This window comes from Bombina bombina, chromosome 1, assembly GCF_027579735.1.
Source record: "Bombina bombina isolate aBomBom1 chromosome 1, aBomBom1.pri, whole genome shotgun sequence".
NCBI lineage: Eukaryota > Metazoa > Chordata > Amphibia > Anura > Bombinatoridae > Bombina > Bombina bombina.
In genome coordinates this window covers 245,911,466-245,937,186 of record NC_069499.1, presented here as the reverse complement: position 1 = coordinate 245,937,186, position 25,721 = coordinate 245,911,466, and the positions used below count along the sequence as shown (strand labels likewise).

General features: G+C 40.4%; 1 protein-coding gene across 1 annotated transcript in view; it reads left to right on the top strand.

Annotated features, from left to right (window-relative positions):
• The first annotated feature begins 3,306 nt into the window (after positions 1 to 3,306).
• LOC128645133 (mitotic checkpoint serine/threonine-protein kinase BUB1 beta) overlaps positions 3,307 to 25,721 on the top strand; it is a 170,741-nt gene continuing 148,326 nt past the window's right edge. Inside the window, exons 1-9 of the mRNA XM_053697906.1 lie at positions 3,307 to 3,349; positions 8,867 to 9,016; positions 13,608 to 13,667; positions 17,724 to 17,868; positions 18,921 to 19,117; positions 20,527 to 20,696; positions 20,913 to 21,112; positions 22,947 to 23,032; positions 23,523 to 23,737. Coding sequence (XP_053553881.1) covers positions 8,877 to 9,016; positions 13,608 to 13,667; positions 17,724 to 17,868; positions 18,921 to 19,117; positions 20,527 to 20,696; positions 20,913 to 21,112; positions 22,947 to 23,032; positions 23,523 to 23,737 — 1,213 coding nt within the window. The 5' untranslated portion in view covers positions 3,307 to 3,349; positions 8,867 to 8,876. The remainder of the gene's footprint in view (positions 3,350 to 8,866; positions 9,017 to 13,607; positions 13,668 to 17,723; positions 17,869 to 18,920; positions 19,118 to 20,526; positions 20,697 to 20,912; positions 21,113 to 22,946; positions 23,033 to 23,522; positions 23,738 to 25,721) is intronic.

Below are 25,721 nucleotides of genomic sequence, written 5' to 3'. Positions count from 1 at the left end.
TCTAAAAAGAAAGGCATAGGTCATCGTGTGTCCATAACATAAATAGTAACCAAGAAATATGATATTCTACGTAGTACGTAATAAGACAGCAGCGATAGGAGTATTCTACATACTATAATATTGGAAAAGCCCCTTTTCAAGGGAGGCAGGGCCGCACTTGACCCTAAGATGTTCTATATACACAGTATTGCGCTAGCAGCTTATAAGGCCCTACATCTAACAGTAGCTATTACTCAAAGTTAGTGGCATACGTATATTTAGTAGACCCATGTTCAAGAGGATCAGGGCCCCTCCTGGACCATAGGTATTTTATATAGATAATATCGTGGTAGCCGCTTATATGTCCCTACATCTAACAGTAATTATCCCTCAAGGTAGCAAAATGTATATACCCTCCCAGATATGTAGGGTCGCTCTTAGGTGCCAAAGGGATCCAGTAACACTAATGGAGGCTTGTGTAATAACTAAACTCATCATGGTAAGATTCAGATCTATTTTGTAAAGGGTTAACCATTGCATTTAACCAACCTGGAGTAAAGAAATATGCACATCAGAACTTAACACACATGTAAAACATTTATACTATACATTCTTAAAATCAATACAGAGTCATCTGATTCAGTTGCTAAGAGAGGTCCATAGTAAGTGCAGTACTATAATGCTTTAACATACTAAAATAAGAGCCAGCGTCATGCAAGCTAAATGCTGTGTAGGGGGAGATAAGCTTTCTGCAATGCTTTATATCAATTATCTCTTATTGGCTAGAGAGCTAGCTAGGCAAAATTTATCTGTGGGGTAATATCAACCCCATATGTGACAATAGATTCTCCAGGCATATTGACAGAGATGTATAATACCGCATCCCACACATACACATTGTAGACTATTTATATTGTGGGCTGAGTTTAACAGGCCTAAATAGATTGTCAATATAAAACCTATGTCTATATGCCGGGTCTGGGCATGCAATCTTGCTTTCCTGAAATACCATTCGCCCCCTGACTTAAGCAAACGGTGCTGCCGAATAGGCAATAACAAGCGCAAACTGTAAGGATGACCTGCAGGGTACATACAATGGCGGTACCAAAGTGAATCCATTAACAAATAAACTGCCCCCACACATCTACATGCAGAGAGCCATCCATGTAAGCGGGATAAACGTCACAACAGCTGTAACCCAGCGTACTAAAGCTGGGTCAAGTATGGTGCAAAAATCCCTGTACTTATCCGATGCCTACTCGCTGGTGCAGAGAGGTCTTGCAAGTATGTCTGGGCAACTCCCGTAAGCCGCCACTCACAATTCCGGTTGAGGCTCTAGGCTCCTGTATATAATTGATCTGTCCGTTTAGTCCACTTACGAATGAACAAGGGAGCCAACAGCTCAGGTATGCCGCCCCTTCATTCTCCCTCTTCAGAGCCGCCAGGTCGGTAATATAATGATCAGAGGCAGTAAAGCTGCACATGAGGGAGCCGGCCGCTCTCCCCCGCACAGCTCTGTGAAACCAAATGTCGACAGCGCGGCAGCCCTCAGCATTGTCTAGCTGACACTGAGCCTAGGGGATCCTCGGCCCCGTCCTGTGTAAGGCATATATGTAGGAAGGTCGCACTTCTGCAGGCCAACTGCCTCACAAGCCTCTCCTATGCTATAGCTTCCCGCCGCTTCCCCAGCCTGCAGCCACTGCATCTCCCAGCAGGGAGGCTGCTCCGTGCCTGAACCAGTGTAGACAATTGGGGCAGGGGTTTTCTTAGTAGCTTGGAGTGGAACATCCCTTTTCTTTGACATATTGCGGCAGAGCTCTGTAAGGCCATCGAATCTGGCACATATTTTGTATTCAAAATCCTCCATGAGGGATTGGAAGATAGCGCACAGCTCCTCCATAGTAATATATATATGTCAACGTTATCAGATTAACAGGTATGAATAGGTGCAGAGGCACAGTATTTACTCTGCTTAGCTTACCCTGGTTTCCCAGGGGGGGGGGGGGTGCTGAGTTCTCCTTCCTTGCAGGCCGCCAAGAGATCTCTGCGGTCCAGTCTGGGAGGCTGATTTTCTCACAATACAGGTATAGTCCAAACCAGCAAAGCGTTATGCACTTCATGGAGGTCAATTTTCTTCTGGATGGACTTGAAAATTCTTAATTACAAGGCGGATTGTAATTTTTTCCTTACAGAGCTCCCAGTTTAGCAGCCATCTTAGGCCATAGCCCGGACACGCCCCCACGTTATCACTTTTATGTACACAGACTTGCTTCCTTATCTTATATTTGTCTTGAAAAACAAAGCTCAATACTCAGAGAGAACAATGGAAAATTATCATTTTATTACTTAACTATCATGCCCCCCCCTTAGAGTGTAATCTCTTCTGCTGGCTGTGTTTACTTAGGCTATTCAATAGAATATACTAAACTTTCAGTATAGGTTGGTTTACCACAGGCTAAATCAGCTATTTCATATGCCAAAATAGGGGTAAAGCAGCTACTTGTTAACAATTAAAACACTCCAGCAGGTAAAATGAATTGTTGGGAACAATTTAAAGGGGAGAAAAATTTTGGGTGAACTGTCCCTTTAAGTCTTTGTTTTACCAATTTTTTTTTTTTTTATTTGGGATTTGATGTCTACAGTTTATCACTGTAAGCGACTGTGTCTCTTTAAGAGCTTTGTTGTGTTTTTTTCTCTTATGCAGCTTGGGGCTCACTAAGGGCCTGAGAATCAAAAGCTCTCTGCTCAGGTGACCTGATCTAAAATGATCCTCCAGCACTGTGTAAGCAGTTAAAGGTGGGCTTGATCCTGGAGTGGGGATCCTGTTCCTGGATGGAGGATATATTCCTCTGGGGCCCTGGAGTGTGGGGTCTGGTCCTGAAGAGTGGAGGCCCTATGGGTGTCTGTCCCTGTGGGGTCTTGCCCTAGATGGGTACTCTGGTGGGGCGGGGCAGGGGATATAGAGCCCTAGTTACCTACTTTTTGCCCTGGTTGTCTTCAGTTCACCGGGCCTTGGCAAATTATTCACTTTTTTACACAGTTATCTTTCTGTGTGAACTCCCCACTCCTCCCCTTTCACTCTCAAATGTTTTCTGTAAAATGCATATTATAATTATTTTTGTCAGATTTAGCAAAATTCACTCATCACAATCATATCAAATGCCCCTATTTTGACCTCGTTCAATAAAGACTACAACTCCCATGATGCACTAGCAGTTTGCTCCGTGGTTCGTGATCTCTAAAAGCCAATTAGATATATATATGTAATCCACCATAAACAGTGCGCAGAATGCTCACGTGACTTGCAAGACGTCCGTCCAATCAAAGCGCGGCGGTTGTTTGAATTTCCTGTTCCTGGCGGTGCATTGAGGTGAGTGTGGAGATTTGTGATGTTAGTATAACTGGTCACAGCTGTGGTATTTTTCCCTTGTTTTGTAAATCACAGTGGCGAGAATCAGTTTGTAACTGAATCCAGTGCGGAAATTTTGGAGTGAATGCCGCAAGGCCTGGTATGAGGGGTTATCAGTGAGCTGGAGAGTGTGTATGCAGATGGAAATGCGAGGGGTGTAGATTTAGCTATTGGCATTGTTTGCGAGTAGGGGACGTTAACACTGTGAGGGTATAGAGAAGGAGGACTTATAAATAAGTGTATAGTGGTGGGAGCAATGACTGTGGCAATGTTTCAGGAAGAGGACGTTACCTTTGAGAGTGAGGAAGGAAACTTTGCGAGTGATTAGTAGGTGACATCACTGAGTGACAGGGGGCATCATACGTGACGTAATAGACGGTGCATTGGCCGTAAGTGGAATGTGAATGGCATTGTGTGTGTAAATGGTTAGATTTACTTAGCAGAGGAGAAAACATTCCAAGTGTGTGACTTGAAAGTGGGATTGCCTGTGAGTGTAGGGGTGCCTCTGTGTGTGGTAGTTATGTTTTTTCAGTAAATGAACAATTAGAGACCTGATACTCCTGCTAAATCACTTCAAAGTGATGTAACATTACTGTAAAATGCTGACATGAAAATATCAACTAAACTTCTTTATGTAAAAAGGGAAGATATTTTACCTCACAATTTCTTCAGCTCACCAGACTAAGTGCTCTGTGAACAGTTATGCTTTACTTGCAAGTTGGTGGAAAAATAACCAGTTAACACCAGTAGTTTTGAGGTCATGCTTTGCTGTGATCTCATGATATTTCATTGAAATCTTGAGATTTTTTAGTAAAGTTCCCATGGCTGTGCCTGCACATGCCAGATGCACACTCCCTAGCCAGTCCAGGGACTAGCATCCTTATTGGCTGCTTAGTGGAGTGTGGAGAGTTAGGAAATTCTGAGGCAAAAAGTCATAATTTTTTCATAGATGTTCAGGTGATATTTTCTAGTCTGCTTTTACAGCTATGCCGCACCACTTTCTAGCGCTTCAACATTTGAGTATCAGGTATGGGTGCTGTTGTCAGTGGTGAGTCAGGCATGATCAGCTAGTGCTGTAGACAAAAGTGGGGCACAGTGGGTGTGTACATTGGGTGAGAATGGGTGATAGGAAGTTTGCATTTTGCAGAGGTGCTCCTCTACGGAGGATTAGTTGATTTAGTGACATACTTTAGCGTGAGGCTAGCAGTGACATTAAATTAATTTAAACAGTTTTTGTACTGTAAATCTTTTCTCTTCTTTGTGTCCCCAATTTACCTGTTAGAGTATTTAATTCTTTACAAATGGCCTTTATATTTATTTTATCATTTAAAATCGTTATCTTTGCCTGCTAACATACAAACTGCATAATATGAATACTGCAGTATTATCAATAGAGAAGCTATGTAAACAAGTGACAACAGTTTTTTTCCAGTGCTTGAAATACAATGAGTTCTTATGTTTTCTCAATAAATTGTTATACCGGCCATCTAACATAACCTGTATAAGTAATTTTAGTACCTATCTATAGAGGGAGAGCTAAAATATGGAGGCTTTTGATAGGTAAGATAAAGAAGTCTGCTGTACATATTGACTCAGCCCATTTACATGGGTATTTTCTTGAGAATAATGATTTGAGGTTTTTAATGAGGAAAAACAATTTCAAACTAAAAAATAAACCTAAAGGAGCAATTTCCCATACAATCTGCACCTGGCATAGCAAAAAATTTAAATTACATTAGAGGGTCTTTATATTGATGAAATGCAATAATTAAAAAATATTTTATCACTAGTAACTCTGCAAACCTTGTGTTTTACACCAGCAAAGGTTGAACCTGAGCCTTACTTTGTGTGTTTAACACCTTTAAGGGGGTTAAACACATACTCTCACTGGCCACTTTATTAGGTACACCTTGCTAGTACCGGGTTGGACCTTCTTTAACCTTCAGAACTGCCTTAATTCTTCGTGGCATAGACTCAACAAGGTGTTGTCAATATGGAACAAAATTTCTGAGAAATGTTTCCATGACAGCATCGCAGAGCTTTCCAAACTTTTCATGTTGGTGACGCACTTTTTAGACCTACATCATTTCGCGACACAGTAATTCAGTTGTACTAGCAAACAGGAGATTAAACTAACTTGTTTTAAGAGATATGGACACATACATAAGTTATATAACAACAAAATATATTTACAAGTAACAGTATGTATGTGCAAGAATTAAACTTTTTTTTTTTTTTATTAACACCACCACTAGCTACTTACTATTTTAATGAGATGTATGAGGTTGATGGGATGAACACAGTTTCTGAATATTTGGTGGAATATTAGATAAAGACACTTTAAGCTTCCACTTTCTATCCATATATCAGGAGCAGCAATGCACTACTGGGAGCTAGCTGCAAAGCCGTCCCAAAAAACCCACTTTGACTTCAGCTCAGTGTTTAAGCTGCTGCCCTCAGAGCTCTGCGAGTCCGACTGACTACTGCCCGCGCTGCAAATACACTGCTGTCCCACTCACTGACTACACATACGGTCACAAGCCAATTGAGGAGACCCCATTGGCTGCACATTGGCTCCTGACTGCAAATGTAAATAGTTTCAGTTCCAACTAAGCTGCGCCAATAGGTTAAGATGATCTGTGACCCACTAGGCATCAATCACGTGTCAATCATGTGATATGGGTAGCAGGCAGGCGGAAAGTCGGAAACCAAAAAAAATAATTTTTAAATTAAAAGAAATTGGTGCTGAAGCAGGGACATACCTACACACTGCAGCCGACACACTAACGTGTCACGACGCACAGTTTGTAAAGCACTGACGCAGTTGCTGCAGATTTGTAGGCTGCTCATCCATGATGTGAATCTCCCGTTCCACCACATTCCAAAGGCGCTCTATTGGATTGCTATCTGGTGACTGTGGAGGCCATTGGAGTACAGTGAACTCAGCTTGATAAAGTTGCAGGAACCCCCGAAACGTTGCTCTCTGTATTAAAATGGTATCTGTTGCCTATTTTGTGTGCTACCTGTGTGTTCTACTATTTATACAGTGAACTCATTATGTTCAAGAAACCAGTTTGAGATGATGTGAGCTTTGTGACATCCTGCTGGAAGTAGCCATCAAAAGATGGGTACACTGTAGTCATAAAGGGATAGACATGGTCAGCAACAATACTCAGGTAGGCTGTGGCGTTTAAACAATGCTCAATTTGTACTAAGGGGCTCAGTGTGCCAAGAAAATGTCCCCCACACCATTACCCCACCAGCCTGAACCGTTGATACAAGGCAGGATGGATCCATTCTTTCATGTTTATGCCAAATTCTGATCCTACCATCTGAATGTCGCAGCTGAAATCAAAACGCATCAGACCAGGCAACGTGTTTCCAATCTTCTATTGTCCAATTTTGGTAAACCTTTGCGAATTGTAGCCTCAGTTTCCTGTTCTTAGTTGACAGGAGTGGCACCTGGTGTTGTCTTATTCTGCTGTAGCCCATCTGCTTCAAGGTTCAGCGTGTTGTGCGTTCAGAGATGGTTTTCTGCATACCTTGGTTGTAATGAGTGGTTATTTGAGTTACTGTTGTCTTTCCATCATCTCGAACCAGTCTGCCCATTCTCCTCTGACATCAGCAAGGTATTTTCTGCCACACAACTGCCGCTCACTGGATATTTTCTCTGTGAACCCTAGAGATGGTTGTGCATGAAAATCCCAGTAGATCAGCAGTTTTTGAAATACTCAGACCAGCCTGTCTGGCACCAACAATCATGTCACGTTCAAAGTCACTTAAATCCCCTTTCTTCCCCATTCTGATGGTCGGTTTGAACTTCAGCAAGTCATCGTGTCTAGATGCCTAAATGCATTGAGTTGCTGCCATGTGATTGGCTGATTAGCAATTTGTGTTACCAAGCAATTGAACAGGTGTGCCTAATAAAGTGGCCGGTGAGTGTAGTTCTATAGTGCAGCTACTGATAAAATTATATGCTCTAACAAAGTGGAGCATGTCATTTTATCCCTCTAATGGCCCATTAAAGGGCCATTCTTGTTTAAAATAAAGAAAATTGCATACTCGCATCTGTTAGAGCATGTCATTTTAAGACTGTGTTTAAACACAAAGAAGTGCCACTTGGGACCTGCGGAGCACTGCAGGTCCGAACCTCTGAGTTTGCATTGCCTGGAAGCCTTGTGCTTACGAGAGTGCGCTTCCATAGGCTCCAAAGGAAGCCTCGTTCTCATGCTGTGAGGCACGGCAAAGCACCTAGTGCAGCACAGGGGGCAGTGTTGGGCTACAAAATAATAATAATAATAAAAAAAATAAAAAATATATGTGTGTGTTTTTATAAATATATAGGTATACAAGCATATACATATTTACAGTAAAAACAGTTCCCATTCACCTCAATTTAAAGGCACTTTCAGTGTTTTTTTTTTTTTCTTCTCCAAACACCCACATCCCTTTTACTTTTAACGGTCCTTTAATTTTTTTTGTAATCCTTTGTTTGAAAGCATAGCAAAGAAGGAGCCACACACAATACAGAGACGAAGTTGCCTGTTGCAGTCTCAAAACATTTTTCCTCATAAAGATCATAAATTCAAATAGTGTGTACAATTTTGAACAATTTTCCAATTTACTTCTGCTGTTATTTGCTTCATTCTCTGTACCTTTGTTGAAAAGCTTACCTAAGTAGGCCCTGGAGCAGCAATGCAATACTGAAAGTTAGCTCTTGATTGGTAGCTGCACATTTAAGTTCTGTTGTCGTGGACTCCGCTAGCTTCCAAAAGTGCTTTGCTGCTACTTCAACAAAGGATACAAAGAGGATAAAGCAAATGTAATCACAGAAGTAACGTGTAAAGTTATTTCAAATTGTATATTAAATCTGAATTATGACAGAAACATCTGCTGTTTTTATGTCCCTTTAAATGGTTTGCATAAGTATTACACTATGTATTACAGCTGCCAGCACAACAGAACTCTTGTAGTTTTGTTCCCGTGACATAGATCAGGACATGACAAATTCCAAGTTCTTTCCTAATAAAAATATGAGGCTGGAGCACTATAGGGCAGCAGTTTTACTGCAATGCTTTTCAGCACTTGACATCATCAGTGTTGTCTTAAATGTATAACATTGTTAAAAGCATTCTTGCAAAACTGCTGCCATTTAGTGCTCCAGATGTGTATGCTCCTGAACCTACTTACCTGCTTTTCATCAAAGGATACCAAGAGAACAAAGTACATTTGATTACAGAAGTTTATTGGATAGTTTATTTTTTAAATTGTACACATTTTATTCCAAAATAAAAATTGTGGGTTTCATGTCCCCTTTAATGCTGCAGTGAATTTTGGTGCACTATGTTTTCCTTTGTGGTAGTCAAGGGGTTTAAAATACAATTAGGTGTAAGTAATAGTTAAAGCATCTACATTTGACGCACTCTCTCTGAGCTCCCTGTGCCATGATATACATCCCCTTCCTTTTAATTCCCATAGAGATTCTGTTATGGCTGAAGCAGGAGCTGAATGGGAGCTGAGCAAAGAAAATGTGCAGCCTCTGCGTCGGGGGAGACAAATGTCCACCCTGCAAGAAGTTCTTTCCCAGCAAGAGAGTAGCAGTCAAACTAGTATCCAGCAGCAGAAACAGTAAGTGTGCACAGGAAATATTGATACAAATGCATCCAGATGTGTTTCTCCTTATACTGTTAGTTTTTCATTTGATTATATATTGGCTTTTTATTCATACACATTCTGGCTATGCTTAAACTCTAAACTAAGACTGATGAAAAACCGATTTAAAGTTATCCAGTTGGTTGAAATAGACAAATGAGTCCTGTTATATTTCCTCTATCAGCAAGCCTTTTTGTCCCTGGCACCTAGGTTTGTTAAGCCTGTGCTAGCCTATCATTCCCTTCCTTTCTGTAGTCCTGACAACTCATAGAAACTATTTTGTTTGTTGTAGGGTCAGGATTTTAGAATATCTTAGAACAGAACAGGTAGGAGTGGCATAAAATGCCTTGCACAAAACCCCTTGGGTTGATGTATTGAATATGCTCAGTAAGATAACTGTATCACCTGATCCCAGGCCTTAAAGGGACACTTAACACCTGCTTAAGATTTTCTGAACTAACTTTCTGAGGAATCAAAATAAACTAATACACTGTTCTCAATGCTGTATGTTCATCTTACTACAAGCTCTTCAAAAAGACTCCTCATATTTTCTATGCTTATCCACAGCTTGTGTTTTCCTATGTAGGGTGCCATCTTATAACGTACGTTTCAGGCACTGCAGTCACGTGACACGTGTGCACCCAAGTCATGTGATGCGCACGGCAGCAGCTTCTCTCACTGATGTTCTAGAAGGCAGGCAAATTCAATGCTAATTCACTGTAATGCAAAGCGTTCATTGCAGTATATGAGGACAAAGATCTATTTTATATTTGTAATACAGTAATTGCATCTTCTTTTATCAAACATATTTTAAACATTTTATGTACTGAACAGATCCACAGTCTGTATGTTTCACTGTGCTATAGCTATTCTAAGTAAAGTTGCAATCGCCCGCCCGATGTTCAGAGGCGAGGGAGGAGGGAGAGTCTAGTAGCCGTTTTTTTTTTTTTTTTTTTTTTTTTAAATTTTTATTTTATTGAGGTTAAAATAGCATAAATACAACAGTCTCATCAACAGGGTACATTCCACAACATACGTTATACTGACATGACATGGCATTTTGGGCACCTCAGTTTTTAAATCTTATAGGTTCGCTTAGTCCTCAGGCAGACAGGGCCAATCAAGGGCCCACAAATTGAATAAAGTGGTTGAGGACATGTCAATGAAGATAATAGTGAAATTTGCAGTTTCAGTGTGAGTCAGATAAATACAGATTATGGAATGAACACACTATACCAGAACAGTGAAGTATAAGAGGGCACCAATGTAGCTCTACAGATCAACAGTTATTACAGGTGACATGCAAAACAATCCACAGTTATTTTCTAAATCCAAATAAACCATTAACACTGAGCAGTTAAAGGAGCATACATATTGCTAAAACTATTATCATATGAACACTTCAGAGACACAGGAAATCGTGAATGAACTTGAGTTTCCTGTATTGGAACCCCGAGAGCCATGCTACAGAAATGCAGGGAAAGACTGGAGCATAGCTCTGCAGGTAGGACAGAGACTACTATACTCTGTCAAAAAGTTATGCGGAGGGAAGGTTACGGCCCTAACCGCATAAGAAGTGTGGGGGGGGGGGGGCGGAGGTTAGGTTGGGAATAGCATAGCCTCCAGCTAACAATTGTCATATCTAACAAGGCAAACAACCCCAAAGTGAACCTAGAAATGCGAAACACATAGAAGGCTATATAAGTTTTAGTGTCTGCGGAGATGATTGCTTCAAGCCTATGCGGAGGCTATGCTATAGCTAATATAGTCTAGCTGCTTTGAGGAACATAGAATACTAATGTAACAACTTAACATTATTTGAAACTGAACACAAAGGTAAGGGGGAAGAAACTCACAATCTGTGTGATAGAGGTCAAAGCAACCTATCAAAAGGTCATCTTAACTGAGTAATATATTTATAGCTCAGGATAGTAAATAGAACAGTTAATATGTACGACCTGGAAGTCACTGAGTCTAGTTCTCCTGACTGGAATAAAGTGTAACCTGTGTAAATTTTATTCACTATGAGTAGTGAAAGACTAATCTTTTAATTAATTATATCTTATATTCATAAAGTAGGTTGATGTCATACTTAGTTACAAAGCTGTAGGACCAGTCAATACAGTTCACAGATACTCCCTAAATAAGGGCTAGGGGCTATTAGTGGTCCCTCTGCATTAATGTATACGCTGTGGTGCTAGTCCCAAAGAAACTATGTGCTTATCTAGATGAGGGCTCCCAGACCAATGTATGCCGCTAAATAGGGAGATATCAGTAATATTAACTAAACATAGCATAGTCACTCTAAGCTAACTCACAGGAAACTACCTACACCAAGGTTTATCATGCATGATAGAGTTTCACAGTAACCAGTAAGGTTGTATAAATATGTAAAACAATCTAAGGTCTAACAAGGCTATAATATCCATTAAGCAGGTGCTACAAGCCTATGGGAGCTGTGCATTATAGAACATGAGTAAACTTAGTCCCAAAATCAACATATTCTCATACAGTGTTCATCTTGAATATAGAGTCCCTAGACCCCATACTAAATTACAGGCAGTAGTGCACTTAAGCAAACAGGTTGGTGTTATATGCGCTGTGATCCCCCTGCTTGTATTAAAAAACAAATTGCCAACTGGGTGTTGGTCAGCATGTCCTCAGGCGACAAATGGCATGTGTACCCACAGCAGAGAGGGTGCGTCTAAAGTTCTGCGGTTGTTCTCCTAAACAGGGTTAATAATGTCTCAGGCATCAGTGCCGTCATGAAGTAGGAGAGGGAAAAAATAAAGAGTCACCATGTAGGTTGTGCAGGGGCATAACAGCAGTACCAAAGTGATGATATACAGCCCCACAACAGACATGAAGAGTCACCCCACACCTGTCTTCCTGTAGGACTTATTCTGGTGAGGCATGTTCCCCCAGCAGTCCCCATGACCTTGCATACCCTGCATACATGGTGTCTTCAAGGAGCAACTACATTGCAGGCCACCGGAACAGCGTGGAATGTGGGGTCCACTGTCTAGACGAAGTGACGCCCGAACAACCAGCAGCCCGGGCCACACGCTTCCCCGGTCAAGAGTCCTGTCATCGATGGCCCTCGCAGCTGTTAGGTCTATCGGGCAGTCCCGGGTTCCTTCTGGCACAGGTGGGTCAATCTCCCCTCTCTGGGCAGAAACATGCGGTGGGCAATTACCCCTGTTATAGGCTGGGGCAGCTTCTAGGCGGGGGGCTATTCCTGAGGGAAAATGGCTGGCGGGAGTCTCCGGGGGGGTAATCTCACCTAAATCAGAAGCCGCGGTCTCTCGCTCCAGACACCCGACCCCAGCTCGATCCGGACTGCGCGCTCTGCTAATTTGTATAAGCCGATCCAGCCGGCTCGTCAGTTGGTGGCCGTAATTTTCAAGGAGAGCCAGGATAGCCATGCGGTGATCCGCCATCTTCGTTTCGGTTCTCAGAAGGTCCCAACGTGCTCCCAGTCGCAACTGCTGAACACCTATCATTTAGCTTCAGCAGTATGCTGTAGTTAATCTTTAGGGCCACCTGGCGTGTCTTATCTGGTCGGGCGGCAGGGATTTGATTCCCGATAGTGTTATCATTTAATTGTATGTCCTCCGGCCCGGGGTAGGCCGCATCCCCAGTGTTTCCCAATTTCAGTCCGGTCCTGAAAGTCGGGCCGCTCTAAACTTGCACAAAAGCGCCCGAGATTTGACCCACCACTTCTTGGCCATATGTGGTATCCCACAAAGCTGGGTAGTCAGTTCTTTGGCTGTTAGAACTTAGTTTAAAATATGTATTACTATATTATGTACTAGGAGCTCTTGTTAATCACATCCTCTCAGCTTGCTGGTTAGCTCCGCCCCCCAGCCGTTTTTTTTTACTCACTGTTATTCAGTTCTCTGCAATATCTGAGGAGAATGTTCTCTCTCTGTGTTCCAGGAATTTACTTTAGTTTTCACCATCATATTATTTTTATAATGAAACACCACCACACTTTTTATATATCCTATATATAACTGCCTTCTATAACATCAGTGAGAGAAGCTGCCGTGCGCATCACATGACTTGGGTGCACACATGTTACAAGATGGCACCCTACATAGGAAAACACAAGCTGTGGGTAAGCATAGAAAATATGAGGAGTTTTCATGAAGAGTTTGTAGTAAGATGAACATACAGCATAGAGAACAGTGTATTAGTTTATTTTGATTCCTCAGAAAAAGTTTAGAAAATTTTCAGCAGGTGTTAAGTGTCCCTTTTAAGGCTGTGACACACTGCAAGCAATGCGGCGCAAGGCGAAACGGCTGCTTCGCACCACGTTGCATCGTTTCTGAAGTTCAAATATTTAATCTCTGAGCGCTCAGCTACGCGACCTGACGCAGCAGAGTGCTTAGAGATGAAAAGACAGGACACACTGAGCGCGCACAGCCGCATCTATACGCTGCGCGCCGCTCCGCTTGCAGTGTGTCAGACTTTATACTGTGAGCTATGCATTCTTATCACACTTTTATATATTTATTTTGGACCAGAAAGGCAATATTACTCAGTGATATTTTTTTCCCCCCAGGAATTTTGAGCTCGAAATTCGATTTTATTCAGGTGAAGATACCCTGGATGTCTGGGACAGGTAAGTGATATCTTTATATATGTTTTAAAGGCACAGTGTACTTAAAAATCTCCCCCTTATTAACGTGCTTTCAATGATCCCTTTTTCCTGCTGGTGTGTATTAAATTGTTTACAGCTCTTTTACCATTATTTTGTCATGTGAAAAAGCGATTTCCCCCCCCCCCCCCAGTTCTTTTGACAGACTTGAATTTAAGCCAATCAGTGCCCTCTCATAAGTAACTCCACAGGCATGAGCACAGTGTTATCTATATGGCACACATGAACTAACTCCTAGCTGTGAAAAACTGTCAAATGCATTCAGATAAGAGGCGGCCTTTAATGGCTTAGAAATTAGCATATGAGCCTACCTAGGTTTAGCTTTTAACTAAGAATACCAAGAGAACATAATAAAAGTAAATTGAAAAGTTGTTTAAAATTACATGCCCTATCTGAATTATGAAAGTTTAATTTTGACTAGACTATCCCTTTAAACCTCAGCCTATGCTGTGCAGTAGAAGTGTACTGGCTACAGAAAAACTATGTTGACGAAGCATCAGAAGAAATGTGCCTTCCAGTGGGGCGGGGGAATAGAATTTAGCCCTTTTTAAAAGTGTGTTCCTGTATTAGCTTTAAAGGGACAGTCAACACAAAAATGACTGTAACTTATTTAGATTAGTTAAATAATGATCTTTATAGTAAACTGTAGCCAAATTTTCATCTAAATAAACTTTGGCAGAAAATACACTTACTGATCTCATCTGGCCTTTTTGAAATGGCCGTCTGACCCCTCCTTCTCTGACGTCTACCAAAAGCTTGCACTTTCCTTTCTTCTCGTCCCTGCGCGCTCCTGCAATTTCAGCTCTCTAGCAGCTGTTCATACCCGGCACTCACTGCCTCTCATCCATGCTGTGCGCTGTGTGTTACAGAGAATGAGAGGCAGTGAGTGCCGGGCAGGCGGCGATGTGATGGTCTGTGCCCCTGTTTTAAGATTGCTTTATGATATTATAGAGAAATAATATCCAACCAGGAGCTGACTGGGCACTAGTATAAAATAGACCTTACCAAGCAATTGCTATTATATTTTCTGTTTTTAAACTTCGTAATGCAATAAGCTATATAATAGGGAAAATGATTTTAATCATAGGGGTTTGCAGAAATTCAAAAAGAACATATTTCGATAAACACCTTACCCTGTAACCTAACGTCATATTTGACTCTCAACATTTAGCCAAATACATTATTTATATTTCAAATTGCAGTAGGGTTATGGAACATATGTCTGATTTACCAGTATTTTACAATATGGGCGAGCAAGCCGTCTGCAATAAGTGCACAGTGCTAGAAGTCATTGTAATATTGCAGGTCTTAGAACATTTATCTAATGCAAGTGTGATCGCACAGTACTGGGACACCGGGCGCAAATTTATTTCTCTGCCTAAGTGCCTATTACTAAGCAACAATTCTGCAACACTTACAGGCTGTCCGTCGCTGCTGGCAAAAAAATGTGTTTGAATCTTTCTGTAAAAGGTACCATGTGTGCACAATGCTCTTTGGGTACACCTGGTCCTAGAAGACTCTCTCCACTCCATATCTCAGCTAACAATAGAGCCTCCTCTCAAAGCCAAATATATCTGTGACTGACCTCCTGCACTACTCTTTCTGAACACGATGGTTAAAATATATCTTTTAAAACCATAACATATTCCAACAAAGGACACAACCATATCCCATAAAGAATCAAAAATAAAAAATGAATTCTCTAAGAACATAACAGCTTTTTTCAAAGAAACCCATAGTGTCGCTTACTTCTAAATTGCCATTTTCCAGTTCTCGACAATGTAATAGGCACTTAGGCAGAGAAATAAATTTGCGCCCGGTGTCCCAGTACTGTGCGATCACACTCGCATTAGATAAATGTTCTAAGACCTGCAATATGTCAATGACTTCTATATTAATTAGAACTGTGCACTTATTGCAGACGGCTTGCAGGCGGATCGCACAGTACTGGGACATCGGGCGCAAATTTATTTCTCTGCCTAAGTGCCTATTACTAAGCAACAATTCTGCAACACTTACAGGCTGTTCGTCGCTGCTGGCTGCAGCAGAGAGGCAGCACTGGTATTCTTTATTCCCAAAGCCTTCCTGTGGTCGATGCGCGGCAACTTCCTGCCCACTGACTGATTAGTGCCAGTGAGTGACGGCTATACAGCCTCCAGTAGCACTGGGGCTCTCCCTTGGTTTTGGGCATCCTACTCCTTAGAAGCACTTGAGGAGCTGATTGCTTGCAAGTTGTGGGTGCACGCTGTTGATGGAGGCTCGCAACTTGATTATCAGCAGCTACTTGGGGTGCTGATATTTCCAGAGCAGACATGCAGCCAAATCTTAGAACATTTATCTAATGCGAGTGTGATCGCACAGTACTGGGACACCGGGCGCCTTAGAAAAGCTGATTGCCAACATAATAGGCACTTAGGCAGAAATAAATTTGCGCCCGGTGTCCCAGTACTGTACGATCACACTTGCATTAGATAAATGTTCTAAGACCTGCAATATGACAATGACTTCTAGCACTGTGCACTTATTGCAGACAGCTTGCTCGTCCATATTGTAAAATACTGGCAAATCAGACATATATGTTCCATAACCCTACTGCAATTTGAAATCTAAATAATGTATTTGGCTAAATGTTGAGAGTCAAATATGACGTTAGGTTACAGGGTAAGGTGTTTATCGAAATATGATCTTTAGAATTTCTGCGAACCCCTATGATTAAAATCATTTTCCCTATTATATAGCTTATTTGCATTACGAAGTTTAAAAACAGAAAATATAATAGCAATTGCTTGGTAAGGTCTATTTTATACTAGTGCCCAGTCAGCTCCTGGTTGGATATTATTTCTCTATAATCTCGTAAAGCAATCTTAAAACAGGGGCACAGACCATCACATCGCTGCCTGCCCGGCACTCACTGCCTCTCATTCTCTGTAACACACAGCGCACAGCATGGATGAGAGGCAGTGAGTGCCGGGTATGAACAGCTGCTAGAGAGCTGAAATTGCAGGAGCGCGCAGGGACGAGAAGAAAGGAAAGGAACCTGTTAGTGCAAGCTTTTGGTAGACGTCAGAGAAGGAGGGGTCAGACGGCCATTTCAAAAAAGCCAGATGAGATCAGTAAGTGTATTTTCTGCCAAAGTTTATTTAGATGAAAATTTGTCTACAGTTTACTGTAAAGATCATTATTTAACTAATCTAAATAAGTTACAGTAATTTTTGGGTTGACTGTCCCTTTAAATGCAATGAACTCTTATATGCGACTTGTCTGAGTACACTGTCCTTTTAAATCTTTGCACAAATTGACCTGGATCCATATATTAACAGTACGGTTCACATGTTAATTAATTTACAAAAAGGCATTCTTATAGCTAAATTAGATTTTGCTGATAGCACCTTTCAGAAGCCCACAATATTGATCTGGGTGAATATGGTATATACACACTTACCAAGACAGAACATGCTGTGATGTCAGATGTCATCACAGAAAATGTAGCATGTCCACGGAAAAAAACAGGATGCGTGCACAAACTATTAGCAATTTTGCTTTGCACATCAGGCTGTTCTCTTTAAACATAGCTTTGCTCTGTGAAAGTTTTCCTTATCAAAGTGCAGCCATAGAAAAGCTCTGTTTGAAGAGGACAAAGAAATACGGAGCAGTGATACAAAGCAGCACCACTTTGATGACTGCCTCTGAGGAAATTTTTTTCAACCCTGCCCCCTTTAGTCTTTGCTGGTCTGCAAAGCTGTGACTCCTAAATGTGCAAGACTGTTGCACAAACACAATTATGGTATATATGCCAGAGATTCTCCATTTGCTCTTAGACAGACATGAGGTGCATATAAACATTCTGATAATAGCCTTCAGCTATAAGGAGGCAGTTTAGTAAATTACTTTGTCAAACATTGTGTGCTGTGGCTAAGAAGCCATAGCATAATGTGTACTAGCATGCCCCTTTTAGTTTAGATAAATATATACTTCTATGTAAGCAAACTATAGATTAGCAGTGTTTCTCTTTTTGTTTAGGTATATCATATGGGCCGAGGAGGCATTTCCCCAGGGAGGAAATGAGAGTAACTTGGCTCCGTTACTAGAGAGAGCTGTAAAGATGTTTCACAAAGAGGAGCGCTATTACGGAGACCTACGCTATCTCAAACTTTGGCTCAAGTTTGTAAGTGCAATATTCTGGGATCCAGGGTTACAGTACTAGTTCTGACAACAGGCTATTATAGTAGAAGCTACAGGTGAATCAGGAATTAATTACTTATATGTTTAACTACTATAGATCTGATGGTGTAATGTCATGTAATTTTCTAGTTCTGAATCAAGATTTATTCATAAAAAAACAAAAAAAAACTAACCATAGTATCTAATATACCTGTGCTAAGCCAATTTAACAGTATAATTTGAACCTTATCACTAGTATGTTTGGGGAAACTTTTAAATAGTACAACATTTCTGTGAGCTACTGGTCATGGTTTAACAATCTATTGTTAGAACCTTTTTTGGGCACAGTTAGTAATATGGTAAAGGAAAAGCATTAAAGGGATAATAAACCCAATTTTTTTCTTTAATGATTTATGCAATTTTAAGCAACTTTTTAATTTACTAGGAGCCGGACAATTTTTGTTTAAGCACCTGGGCAGCCCTTGCTAATTGCTGAATAAATGTAGCCACCAGTAAGCAATCACTATACATAATGCTGAACTTAAAATGTGCCGGCTCATAAGCTTTACATTCTTGCTTTCAAATAGAGATAGCAAGAGAACAAAGACAAATTGATAATAGGAGTAGATTGGAAAGTTGCTTAACCCCTTAAGGACCAGCGACGTACCCTGTATGTCGCTGGCCTTTTTTTGGGACTTGATTGTTTTATAGCGCGGTCTTGCCACCAGCGTTGAGACTGCTCTATTCCACAAAGCCTGCTGGAGGGAGGGAATTAATAGCGTGTTCTTGCTAGACTTGTGCTATTATGTCCTGAAAAAACCCTTAACGACCAGTGACATACAGGGTACATTGTGGTCATTAAGGGGTTAAAATTGCATGCTCTGAATCATGAAAGGAAAAAAAAAAAAATAGGTTTAGTATCCCTTTAAATCTTTTTGTTGCTTTTAATGTCCCTTTAATAAATGACATATATACTGGACTAGAAGAATGTCTCTTGGTGCCAATGAATGTTTAAAAAGAACAGTGGTATTTAATGAGATGCTGTTTTACATTTAGGCACACTTCTGCTCAGAACCATTAGATTTATACAGCTATTTACATAGCCAAGGGATTGGCATTAACCACGCTCTACTCTACATCACATGGGCGGAGGAAAACGAGGCTCGAGGAAATTACAAGAAGGCTGATACCATATTCCAGCAGGGTATCCAACTCAAAGCAGAACCCCTGAGCAAGCTGGAAGGTCAACATCGGTAGGAAAGGCTACCAACTGTAAACTATAAAACTTTATTGGAACTGTTTTTTGAGGTTCCATATTCTAAAAATGTACCTAGCATTTTTTTGTGTAAATGAGCAGACATGAGTTGATTAATGTAATATATTGCTATAAATATACTCTGATCCAAAAGATATACAGGTAATATTATGCAATGCTTGTTACCAAAAAGCAGTTTGATATTCCACTGTCAGCCTCACTTAAAGGACCAGTAAATGCAGTAGATTTGCATAATCAACAAACACATGATAACAAGACAATGCAATAGCACTTAGTCTGAACTTCAAATAGCTAGTAGATTTTGTTTTCTGACAAATTTCAGTTATGTCTATTTCCTCTCCTCCTGTATCATGTGACAGCCATCAGCCAGTCACAAATGCATATACTTATATTCTGTGACTTCTTGCACATGGTCAGTAGTAGCTGGTGACTCAAAAAGTGTAAATAAAAAAAGACTCTGCACATTTTGTTAATGGGAGTAAATTAGATAGTTGTTTAAAATTGCATGCCCTATCTGAATCAAGAAAGTTAAATTTTGACTTGACTGTCCCTTTAAAGGGACATAAAAACCAAACTTTTTTTTCTTTCATGATTCAGATAGAGAATACATTTTTAAACAACTTTCCAATTTACTTCTATTATCAATTTTGCTTTCCTCTCTTGGTATTCTTTATTAAAGAAGCAGCAATACACTACTGGGAACTTGCTAAACACATTGGTTAGCCAATAATAAGAGGTGTGTGTATATATATATATTGGCCACCAATCAGTTAGCTCCTGAGCCTACCTAGGTATGCTTTTCAACAAAGGATACCAAGAGACCACAACAAATTAGATAATAGAAGTAAATTGGAAAGTTGTTTAAAATCATGCTCTATATAAATCGTGAAAACTTTTTTGGAGTTTCATGTCCCTTTTAAGTGTGACTTCCTCCTGTAATTGGGAAACTTAAGGGTGTCCTAACACTCTAATTTTGAATTGCTGGGTTTATGTATTGCCATAGCCACTTTTTCCGTAGCTGGATAATATTACTTTGACATTTAAAGGAACATTAGTGTAAAAATAAAAGTTTTATAATGTTTTTATTTTATACAAAACCTGTTAATTTTTGATAATATCAATTACATTGGATGATGAATTATTGATACATTTTAAAACACAAGTCAGATTTGAGGATTTACAGATTATTATTAAACCTACTTGTTGATGCTATAATTAGCTAAGCATTTAATATTTTCACAATACTATACGTGCTAATGTAACGGGCCAGTTACATATTACACTAATTACTTTATGCTGTGCTAATCCTTACGCTGAGCTAAGTCATCACTTTGAGTGACTATACTGAGTGATGCATTTTGATATAGAGCTTTTTTTTTTTTTCAGGCAGTTTCAAGCCCGTGTCTCTCGCCATATTTTACAAGGACTTACAGATGAAGTGGATGTTGATGAAGATGAGATCCAGGAGCCACAGCGCAGCTCCCTGGCAGAATTGAAATCGCGAGGGAAGAACAAAGCAAGAGCCCCAGTCATCCGTGTGGGAGACGTATTAAAACGTATGTCTGGATGTTGGTGGAGGGAAAATATTGATTAGTGGAACTGAGGACCAACACTTGTTTGATTTAGCAGTGCAATTTAAGCTTAATGTAGCATATTTATAAAACTTGTCACAAGTATACAACATTTTATTGAGGCTTAATACTGTAAGACATCAGGTCACCTGTTGTAAAGATTATAAAATAATGCATGGTCTGCTTTTTTGTCTTTTCTAGCTCGTAGCCAAAGCCGCAATTCATTGGCTGCCCCTCCACAGCAGGTCCCTAGCCGCTCTCGATTTACAGTATTTGATGAGAATTCTTCTGTTCAGCTGCCTGGAGATCTCCCCTCCCTCACACCACAGCCATGGGCAGCACCTCCACCTGCTAGGGCAAAGGAAAATGAGCTGAAGGCAGGAGCCTGGAACACAAAAAGGGTTTGTTTTCTTATGGCTCAGGGTGGGAGGTTAAACCCTGAGATGACCCTATTCTCTGCAGCTTCTAAATTTTTACCCTCTAAGTATGGATCCAATGTGTATGTGTGTCCATAGCTTTTTGTTAGTAACTTTGCAAATTAATTACTGATTTGCGTTTATGTAGAAGTATACAGTATCTCACAAAAGTGAGTACACCCCTCACATTTTTGTAAATATTTTATTATATATTTTCATGTGACAACACTGAAGAAATTGCACTTTGCTACAATGTAAAGCAGTGGGTGTACAGCCTGTAAAACAGTGTACATTTGCTGTCGCCTCAAAATAACTCAACACGCAGCCATTAATGTCTAAACCGTTGGCAACAAACGTGAGTACACCCCTAAATGGAAATGTCCAAATTTGGCCCCAAGTGTTAATATTTTGTGTGGCCACCATTATTTTTCAGCACTGCCTTAACCCTCTTGGGCATGGAGTTAACTAGAGCTTCACAGGTTGCCACTGGAGTCCTCTTCCACATCTCCATGACGACATCACAGAGCTGGTGGATGTTAGAGACCTTGCGCTCCCCCACTTTCCGTTTGAGGATGCCCCACAGATGCACAATAGGGTTTAGGTCTTGAGACATGCTTGGCCAGTCCATCACCTTTACCCTCAGCTTCTTTAGCATGGCAGTGGTCGTCTTGGAGGTGTGTTTGGGGTCGTTATGTTGGAATACTGCCCTGCGGCCCAGTCTCCAAAGGGAGGGGGATCATGCTCTGCTTCAGTATGTCACAGTACATGTTGGCATTCATGGTTCCCTCAACTGTAGCTCCCCAGTGCCAGCAGCACTCATGCAGGCCCAGACCATGACACTCCCACCACCATGCTTGACTGTAGGCAAGACACACTTGTCTTTGTACTCTTCACGTGGTTGCCGCCACACACGCTTGACACCATCTGAACCAAATAAGTTTATCTTAGTCTCATTTGATCACAGGACATGGTTCCAGTAATCCATGTCCTTAGTCTGCTTGTCTTCAGCAAACTGTTTGCAAGTTTTCTTGTGCATCATCTTTAGAAGAGGCTTCCTTCTGGGATGACAGCTATGCAGACCAATTTCATGCAGTGTGCGGCGTCTGGTCTGAGCACTGACAGGCTGACCCCACACCCCTTTAACTTCTGCAGCAATGCTGGCAGCACTCATACGTCTACTCAACTTCTTTGGTCGACCATGGCGAAGCCTGTTCTGAGTGGAACCTGTCCTGTGAAACCGCTGTATGGTCTTGCCCACCGTGCTGCAGCTCAGTTTCAGGGTCTTGGCAATCTTCTTATAGCCTAGGCCATCTTTATGTAGAACGGCAATTCTTTTTTTCGCATCCGCAGACAGTTATTTGCCATAAGGTGCCATGTTAAACTTCCAGTGACCAGTATGAGAGAGTGTGAGAGCGATAACACCAAATTTAACACACCTGCTCCCCATTCACACCTGAGACCTTGTAACATCAGCAAGTCACATGACACCGGGGAGGGAAAATGGCTAATTGGGCCCAATTTCAACATTTCCACTTAAGGGTGTACTTTTGTTGCCAACGGTTTAGACATTAATGGCTCTGTGTTATTTTGAGGGGGCAGCAAATTTACACTGTTATACAGGCTGTACACTCACTACTTTACATTGTAACAAAGTGTCATTTCTTCAGTGTTGTCACATGAAAAGATATAATAAAATATTTACAAAAATGTGAGGGGTGTACTCACTTTTGTGAGATACTGTATATATTTTTTTCATTTGTATAATGTATAACTAAAACTTGTGTTAGCTAATGTTCTCCCTCTTTTTTTTTTTTTCCAGTCCCGGGTTACATCTGATACGCCGCAGAGCTTTCCAGTGCCAAGTTTCACCCCCTATGTGGAGGAATCTGCAGAGCAACAGACAGTGTAATTTTTTGTTTTTTAACTTAATAATTATTGCAATAGGTGAGAAATATCTAATAATTTATGCGTGTGTGTCTAGGACAAGTTGTTTACATAAGTTTCAAGGCTAAGAATAAATATTCTATTAAAGGCCACAAATCATATTTTTGCTTATAATTGTAGTTAAATTATGAAAACTTAACCTAATTTAAAGCGTTAAAAAAATCAAATTATGATTGCATGGACATCCATCACTGTCCAATTAACTTTTTGAGTGCAGTTTTCCTTTTTTCTTTCTATATGTGACTCCACTAATAATGATATACATGCTCACAGGGACCATCGGTTTGTGGTACTGACTTGGTATGACAATGTTTTTAGTTTATAAACTTGTCTTAAGGATCCATGACGTCTGCCTTCTAGATGAGAATGGAGATATCCATTGTGTGTAATAATATACTGTTGTCGTATGAAAATCTTAACAAAAATTATTCTCTATACATCTCTTGATTAGAACACCGTGCAAAATTAATCCCTCAATCACCAGTGTCCTGAGTACCCGTAAACCTGGGAAGGAAGAAGACCCCTTGCAGCGGGTGCAGAACAATACCCAGGAGAAGGAGGAGTGTATGTATTGCAAGAGCAAGGTCTATGCAGGAGTAGAGGAGTTCTCCCTGGAGGAGATCAGAGCGGAAATCTACATGGCAAAATTGCGCAAGAAGCGAAAAGGTACAGCGCTGTAATTGTGATACCGATGGAATGTCCTACTACAGCTCATACATACAAGATGTTTGCTGTGATAGCAACATTCTTTATGCATTTACTGTTTCTGTGATTTTTAGCTTTGTACACATTTTGCAAAAGTTCTGGAGATAGGCTGTTTTTTTTTTTTTATAACAGGAAAATCTAAATAAAAAAAAAAAGTGGCATAGATAGGAGTATCTGTACTAAATCAGACATCCTCAAACTTGGTCCTCCAGAGGTTTTGGAACTACATTTTCCATGATGCTCAGCCAGCTGATATGCTGGCTGAGCATCATGGGAAATGTAGTTCCAAAACCTCTGGAGGGCCAAGTTTGAGGATGTCTGTACTTTTAGTAGAAGAACCATATTTGGTATTACATCAAGACATTGTGGTGTTTTTATGTACAGTCCAGAATTTTTAGTTAAAGGGACAATCTAGTCCAAAAATATTATTGTTTAAAAAGATAGATAATTCCTTTATTACCCATTTTTGGACAGCCCAACATGGTTATATTAATATACTTTTTAGCTTTGTTATTACTTTGTTTTTAAGCCTCTTCTGACAGCCCCTTTATTATTATTCTATTTATTAACTTACCTTTTAGCTAATTAGTGCTGTTTCATGCACAACTCAACAGGAGTGAGCACAATGTTATCTATATGGCACTTATGAATTATCAGTCTTGTAAAAAGCTTAGAAACAGGCAGAAATTTAGAGGTTTAAATGTTATAAAGTATACTGATATAACAATGTTGGTTGTGCAAAGCTGGGGAATAGGTAGTATAGATGTTATCTATCTTTTTAAATAATAACAATTTTGGTGTAGACTGTCCCTTTTAAGTTTTTTTTTTAATTCTGCAAAGGATATAATTCTACCTTTTTACTACCCAGATAAGCATATTGTTTAGACTGGTAGAAAACAAATCAGCTTTTTTTATCAATGGACAGCATAAGGGTCTTTTTCCTGCCAAGTCTACAATTTGATAAATACAATGCATTGTCAAGGAATATTTGCTAAAGGAGGTCCAGTTTCAGACAGGCTCAGGGTACATTATTGGACAATGAAAGCCAATGCAGCTCCTTCTGAACTGCCATGCAGCTATCTGAAAAACCTAAAGATTAAAGCAAAAATACAGTTTTAATTTTTTTTTTTTTTTTTTTTTTTTATTACCCAAATATTTTTACAAAGATGTCACTATTGTAGTAAACATTTGCACATAAAACAAGCAGTTTAATGCTCATAGCCTTTAAGTAGTTTACATTCTTAATATAAGCATTGTTTCTTTCGTAAAATGATGGTCCACTCCTCCATAATATATGAGATATATTGCCCACCACTAGGAGAAGGTCAAGAACCAATATCAGCGCTTAAAATCCCTCCCACCTCCCTTCTCTCTCTTAGTTTTGTTCTTGGCCTCGTAGGAGTTGGTTGAGAATAGAGGTTGTTCCAGCTACTTGCTTATGGATTACAAATTGGGAGCTCAGACCAATGTACGATCCAGAGTACCTGAGGAGTATCATTTACATAGAAGATAGCAGAGAAACTTCACAGCAGCTGGATGATACAGGGGCATAGGAATACCCTGTTATGTGCACTTTAGCCATAACTATCCTTGGGCTTTGCGGGGCCTCCCCCTGGGGGACACAGGTATTTCATACTGCAATTCTCTGCGGTACTCTATATCTGCAATGGGTGGGCTCTCTACTGGATGCTGCTGCAGCAAAGGATTTGACATGCCTGGTAAGCCAGTGGAGGGGTGCTGCGTAAGGTAAGTGACTTTACACAGCCCAGAGGCTATTTGTAGGTAATTTGACAACAGCATAGCTAGGGGACTTGGCTTGCTCTCTCCTAATTACATACTTTTTTCTTTTTTTTTTTTTTTTAATTTCCTACCTACCCTATTCTTATCAGGGACATAGCCAAATAACACTGTTGCACTTCACAGCCCTCTGGCAGCTCTGGTGAAA